The following is a 7,645-nucleotide window of genomic DNA, read 5'->3' on the forward strand; positions in this document are numbered from 1 at the left end:
TGAGTCTGAAATCTCTTCCGGGGGTATTCCTCAATGACGTGACACTGAAGACGTTGATCAATTTCATGTTGTCGTCTCGAGTCAAAACGATATAGTGCGCATGTTCAAACAATATTCACTTCACAATATTTATGCAGGTGAATTTAAAGAAGAACTAACATGACTAACAGAAGGCAAAGCGTCTACCTCAGATAAGTATAAAAGGAATGGTCTGTTAGGTGTAGATGATACATAGCCACTACGTCGAATCAGCTAACAATGGGTAAAATACTTAGACTGGTCGTGTTTGTGATTCTCTGCTACCACTTGGTAGAAAGTTTGCCAAACCGATTTGGCAGGAAACACAGAGGTTGCGGTGATTATTTGGGACACGAATCAAGCTCAAAATTGAGACCATATGGCACCGGGTCGTTAGAAGAAACAGAAACTGGTTCTGAATCGAGTTTAAAAAATTACGGTCAACATCATATTAGGTCAGAAGCAGCAGATGAAGAGGTACCAAGATATTCGCGAAATAGTCACCGTCATCATGATGCTGGATCATTAGCGGCAAAAGGAGCAGGATCTAAATCATTGCACCACAGACATAGTAGTCACGGTGGTGCATCACCAGCGTCAGCAGTCGAAAGCCCTGGATCGTTGTCTCATAGTTACAGCAATAATGGTGTAGACAGTAACGATAATAATAGTGACGAGTCATCGACATCAACAACCATTAATTCGGATGAACACTCTGTATCCTTGTCAGAGACTGACGGTGAAAACCGTGACGGGTTATCGTCATTAAAAACAGGATCTGGACATTCCTCGAAATATCATGGTAATCATCACATCAGGCCATCACCGCTAGGAGTAGGAAGATCTAGATCTCCGTTGAACAGTTACGCAGATAACTATGATAAGTTATCACAGACAGAATTGGCTCGATTTAGATATCTGGGAAACGGTTATGGTCATCATCACCCCAGGAATTATGATAGTCACTCGTTAGCGGAAGGAAAGTCGACGTACCCGGCACGGGGCTTTGACAATAATAACCATGGGTCATCGGTGAATTCAAAATTAGGATCTGGATCTTCATCATACGGTCACAACAATGATAACGCGGAATCAGTGAATTCAAAGATAAAACCAGAATATTTCCTGAATAGTTACGATGATGACGATCCGTCAGATGTAAATGAATCTGAATCTTTGTTATTGGACAGCGACGATACTTACAGTGACATTTCATCGGTAAATTCAAAAGTAATATCAAAATCTTCGTCAAACAGTAACGCAGACGATGAGAACGATGCAGTGTCATCATCATCAAAATCAACGGCGTATGGATTTTCATCTGGCTATTACGGTAGTAAGGATGACAACTCTTTATCTGACCCTTACGGTGATAAAGGCGGTAAGTCATCAGCATCAACAACAAGTGCGTCCGGGTCTTCCGCGACGGCTCAGAATGCAAACGATGCAGTGTCATCATCATCAAAGTCAACGGCGTCTGCATCTTCATTCGGCAATTCTGGTAATCAGGATGACAACTCTTTATCTCACCATTACGGTAATAACGGCGGTAAGTCATCAGCATCAACAACAAGTGCGTCCGGGTCTTCCGCGACGGCTCAGAATGCAAACGATGCAGTGTCATCATCATCAAAGTCAACGGCGTCTGCATCTTCATTCGGCAATTCTGGTAATCAGGATGACAACTCTTTATCTCACCATTACGGTAATAACGGCGGTAAGTCATCAGCATCAACAACAAGTGCGTCCGGGTCTTCCGCGACGGCTCAGAATGCAAACGATGCAGTGTCATCATCATCAAAGTCAACGGCGTCTGCATCTTCATTCGGAAATTCTGGTAATCAGGATGACAACTCTTTATCTCACCATTACGGTAATAACGGCGGTAAGTCATCAGCATCAACAACAAGTGCGTCCGGGTCTTCGGCGACGGCTCAGAATACAAACGGCGCAGTGTCATCATCAACGAAATCAACGGCGTTTGGATCTTCATCTGGCCGTTATGGAAGTGAGGATGACAACTCTTCATCTCACCATTACGGTGATAAAGGCGGTAAGTCATCAGCATCAACAACAAGTGCGTCCGGGTCTTCCGCGACGGCTCAGAATGCAAACGATGCAGTGTCATCATCATCAAAGTCAACGGCGTCTGCATCTTCATTCGGCAATTCTGGTAATCAGGATGACAACTCTTTATCTCACCATTACGGTAATAACGGCGGTAAGTCATCAGCATCAACAACAAGTGCGTCCGGGTCTTCGGCGACGGCTCAGAATACAAACGGTGCAGTGTCATCATCAACGAAATCAACGGCGTTTGGATCTTCATCTGGCCGTTATGGAAGTGAGGATGACAACTCTTCATCTCACCATTACGGTGATAAAGGCGGTAAGTCATCAGCATCAACAACAAGTGCGTCCGGGTCTTCGGCGACGGCTCAGAATACAAACGGTGCAGTGTCATCATCAACGAAATCAACGGCGTTTGGATCTTCATCTGGCCGTTATGGAAGTGAGGATGACAACTCTTCATCTCACCATTACGGTGATAAAGGCGGTAAGTCATCAGCATCAACAACAAGTGCGTCCGGGTCTTCCGCGACGGCTCAGAATGCAAACGATGCAGTGTCATCATCATCAAAGTCAACGGCGTCTGCATCTTCATTCGGCAATTCTGGTAATCAGGATGACAACTCTTTATCTCACCATTACGGTAATAACGGCGGTAAGTCATCAGCATCAACAACAAGTGCGTCCGGGTCTTCGGCGACGGCTCAGAATACAAACGGTGCAGTGTCATCATCAACGAAATCAACGGCGTTTGGAGCTTCATCTGGCCGTTATAGAAGTGAGGATGACAACTCTTCATCTCACCATTACGGTGATAAAGGCGGTAAGTCATCAGCATCAACAACAAGTTCGTCCGGGTCTTCGGCGACGGCTCAGAATACAAACGGTGCAGTGTCATCATCAACGAAATCAACGGCGTTTGGATCTTCATCTGGCCGTTATGGAAGTGAGGATGACAACTCTTCATCTCACCATTACGGTGATAAAGGCGGTAAGTCATCAGCATCAACAACAAGTGCGTCCGGGTCTTCCGCGACGGCTCAGAATGCAAACGATGCAGTGTCATCATCAACGAAATCAACGGCGTTTGGATCTTCATCTGGCCGTTATGGAAGTGAGGATGACAACTCTTCATCTCACCATTACGGTGATAAAGGCGGTAAGTCATCAGCATCAACAACAAGTGCGTCCGGGTCTTCCGCGACGGCTCAGAATGCAAACGATGCAGTGTCATCATCAACGAAATCAACGGCGTTTGGATCTTCATCTGGCCGTTATGGAAGTGAGGATGACAACTCTTCATCTCACCATTACGGTGATAAAGGCGGTAAGTCATCAGCATCAACAACAAGTGCGTCCGGGTCTTCCGCGACGGCTCAGAATGCAAACGGTGCAGTGTCATCATCATCAAAGTCAACGGCGTCTGCATCTTCATTCGGAAATTCTGGTAATCAGGATGACAACTCTTTATCTCACCATTACGGTAATAACGGCGGTAAGTCATCAGCATCAACAACAAGTGCGTCCGGGTCTTCGGCGACGGCTCAGAATACAAACGGTGCAGTGTCATCATCAACGAAATCAACGGCGTTTGGATCTTCATCTGGCCGTTATGGAAGTGAGGATGACAACTCTTCATCTCACCATTACGGTGATAAAGGCGGTAAGTCATCAGCATCAACAACAAGTGCGTCCGGGTCTTCCGCGATGGCTCAGAATGCAAACGATGCAGTGTCATCATCGTCAGAATCAACGGCGTCTGGATCTTCATTCGGCAGTCCTGGTTATGAGGATCATAACTCTTCATCTCACCATGACAGTGATGATGGCAGCGAATCATCAGCATCAACAAAAACTCAACCTGGGTGTTCATCGAAGACTGACGATGCTAACGATGCTGCGTCATCATCATTAACAACATCGACATCTGAATCTTCATATGGCGGTGACGGTTATGAGGGTGATAACTCTTTATCCCATCATTATGGTGATAAAGGCGGTGAGTCATTAACATCAACAAGTGCGTCCGGGTCTTCCGCGACGACTCAGAATGCAAACGAAGCAGTGTCATCATCATCAAAATCGACGGCGTCTGCATCTTCATTCAACAGTCCCAGTAATAAGGATAAGAACTCTTTATCTCATCATTACGGTGATAAAGACGGTAAGTCATCAGTATCAACAACAAGTGCGTCCGGGTCTTCCGCGACGGCTCAGAATGCAAACGATGCAGTGTCATCATCATCAGAATCAACGGCGTCCGGATCTTCATTCAGCAGTCCCGGTAGTGAGGATGACAACACCTCATCTCACCATTACGGTGATGAAGGCGGTAAGTTATCAGCATCGACAACAAGTGCGTCCGGGTCTTCCGCGACGGCTCAGAATGCAAACGATGCAGTGTCATCATCATCAAAGTCAACGGCGTCTGCATCTTCATTCGGCAATTCTGGTAATCAGGATGACAACTCTTCATCTCACCATTACGGTGATAAAGGCGGTAAGTCATCAGCATCAACAACAAGTGCGTCCGGGTCTTCGGCGACGGCTCAGAATACAAACGGTGCAGTGTCATCATCAACGAAATCAACGGCGTTTGGATCTTCATCTGGCCGTTATGGAAGTGAGGATGACAACTCTTCATCTCACCATTACGGTGATAAAGGCGGTAAGTCATCAGCATCAACAACAAGTGCGTCCGGGTCTTCCGCGACGGCTCAGAATGCAAACGATGCAGTGTCATCATCATCAAAGTCAACGGCGTTTGGATCTTCATCTGGACGTTATGGAAGTGAGGATGACAACTCTTCATCTCACCATTACGGTGATAAAGGCGGTAAGTCATCAGCATCAACAACAAGTGCGTCCGGGTCTTCCGCGACGGCTCAGAATGCAAACGATGCAGTGTCATCATCATCAAAGTCAACGGCGTTTGGATCTTCATCTGGACGTTATGGAAGTGAGGATGACAACTCTTCATCTCACCATTACGGTGATAAAGGCGGTAAGTCATCAGCATCAACAACAAGTGCGTCCGGGTCTTCCGCGACGGCTCAGAATGCAAACGATGCAGTGTCATCATCATCAAAGTCAACGGCGTCTGCATCTTCATTCGGCAATTCTGGTAATCAGGATGACAACTCTTCATCTCACCATTACGGTTATAACGGCGGTAAGTCATCAGCATCAACAACAAGTGCGTCCGGGTCTTCGGCGACGGCTCAGAATACAAACGGTGCAGTGTCATCATCAACGAAATCAACGGCGTTTGGATCTTCATCTGGCCGTTATGGAAGTGAGGATGACAACTCTTCATCTCACCATTACGGTGATAAAGGCGGTAAGTCATCAGCATCAACAACAAGTGCGTCCGGGTCTTCCGCGACGGCTCAGAATGCAAACGATGCAGTGTCATCATCATCAAAATCAACGGTGTCTGCATCTTCATTCGGCAGTCCTGGTTATAAGGATCACAACTTTTTACCTTACCATTACGGTAATAAAGGCGGTAAGTCATTAACATCATCAAGTGCGTCCGGGTCTTCCGCGACGGCTCAGAATGCAAACGATGCAGTGTCATCATCATCAAAATCAACGGCGTCTGCATCTTCATTCGGCCGTCCTGGTTATAAGGATCACAACTTTTTACCTTACCATTACGGTAATAAAGGCGGTAAATCATTAACATCATCAAGTGCGTCCGGGTCTTCCGCGACGGCTCAGAATGTAAACGATGCAGTGTCATCATCATCAAAATTAACGGCGTCTGCATCTTTATTCGGCCGTCCTGGTTATAAGGATCACAACTTTTTACCTTACCATTACGGTAATAAAGGCGGTAAGTCATTAACATCATCAAGTGCGTCCGGGTCTTCCGCGACGGCTCAGAATGCAAACGATGCAGTGTCATCATCATCAAAATCAACGGCGTCTGCATCTTCATCCGGCGATAACAGTTATAAGGGTGTCGAGTCAATAATGCCGAAAATTGAATCTAGACCTTGGTTTAACAATGACCACCATAAAGGCATCAAGTCATCAATATTACCACAAGGAGAATACAGACTTCTATCCCACATTTATGGTGATAACGGTGACGATTCATCATCTTCAGCGGACACGGAATCTTCCTCCTACAGTTACAGTGATAATAGTGACGAGTCGTCGACGTCAACAGTATCAGAATATGACTATTCTTCTATGAATAACAATGATAACAGCGACGAGTCATTATTGTCAGCACAAGTGGAACCTCGATACTCGTTCAATCAGTACGGTGGTGGAAAAAAATCTGGAACTCCATCCAACAGTCACGGTAACTATGGCAGCGGATCGTCAACGTCAGCAGCAGCAGAATCCTCATCTTCGTCTAGCAGTTAATCTCCGTCGAATAAATCCGGTACCCACGGTGACGGTCCATCACTGTATGCATAAGTAGGATGTGGATCCTAGTACAATAAATGTGATTAAAGTTGTTGCGGATACGGTTTCGTCACAAGCAGAGATATTGCTTAGTACAGAAAATCATGCCGTGATCATGAGTATTGTTAAGTTTTACGAGACATTCTTTCCTTTTTCTGATGCCAACTGTACGCTGCCTTGAATCCAACCGTCCTAGTCAGTTTCAATTATTGTACCAGTTTAAACATGAATCAAATCAGTAATACCGGCTACTACCTGAAACATGCTTTTGAACGCTAGACTAGCTTCGCAGGCTATTTAGATTCTCCCGCAACTTTGAATTTCTTCTGGAAAGTCAAGTGAATGCTAGAACTGTACCATATTAGCAAAAACTTATTACTTCCTTTCTGCTTCACCCATAGCTTCTGATCAACATATCCTCTAGGTCTAAGCTTGAAAATAACTTTGCCACGAATACTTCTGTCTGTGGCTGTATCACACTCATTTCTGATCCGTACCAACAGTCCGATTAATTTAGACTATTACTCAACGTTATTCGTCTATTGAATTATCAGCATCAACAAATTCTGGTGTATTTCTCAACTATAGCCAAATAAGGAGGAACATTATGAAATATGTCTGGTACCACGTTTTTATGTGATCTTTACCCTCTGCTTATAATATTCCACCAAAACAACACCTCCGCAGGCAGCCACGATTTTACAACTGCCACATCATCACCTGACGGACTGCTATTAGGTATAATCTCATTCAGAGAAACTTTACAATCGCTGAAATATTACGATGCGACGGGGATCACGATTCGAGATTCTTCACATGATTTTTGAAAAATTTATACACTACAACTCACTCTTTATTTATAGTTGAATGGATTAATCTAATTATTCATAATGCGTAACCTTTACTATCTATCATTAATTTCAGTACAGCCCCAGGTCGTTGACTTTTCTTTGAACAATGAAACTGATACGTATCTTCTGCACAAAAATGAGTTTCAGTGCTGTTATAATCACAATCAGCATTCATATGCATCGTTTTATGGATATACCTGAATAAATTCACATTCATCAAACTACCTACTTTCGTTCATTACTTTTCGAAAACTTGCCGATTCGGATAGTGCATCGATTTTAAT

The 7,645-nt window shown here is 44.7% G+C and overlaps 1 protein-coding gene across 1 annotated transcript; it reads left to right on the forward strand.

Moving 5' to 3' along the window:
- The first annotated feature begins 258 nt into the window (after positions 1-258).
- LOC124413832 (pneumococcal serine-rich repeat protein-like) lies at positions 259-6,468 on the forward strand. Its single transcript, XM_046894619.1, has 2 exons — positions 259-3,361; positions 3,413-6,468. Exons 1-2 carry the CDS (start codon positions 259-261, stop codon positions 6,466-6,468), a joined length of 6,159 nt encoding a protein of 2,052 aa, XP_046750575.1.
- The last annotated feature ends 1,177 nt before the right edge of the window (positions 6,469-7,645 follow it).

Source organism: Diprion similis, chromosome 13 (assembly GCF_021155765.1).
Source record: "Diprion similis isolate iyDipSimi1 chromosome 13, iyDipSimi1.1, whole genome shotgun sequence".
Lineage (NCBI taxonomy): Eukaryota > Metazoa > Arthropoda > Insecta > Hymenoptera > Diprionidae > Diprion > Diprion similis.

Coding starts and splice junctions, on each gene's coding strand:
- LOC124413832 (XM_046894619.1), top strand. CDS start 259: ATGGGTAAAATACTTAGACTGGTCGTGTTTGTGATTCTCTGCTACCAC. Junction 3,362..3,412: donor GTTTGGATCTTCATCTGGCC/GTTATGGAAGTG, acceptor ACGGTGATAAAG/GCGGTAAGTCATCAGCATCA.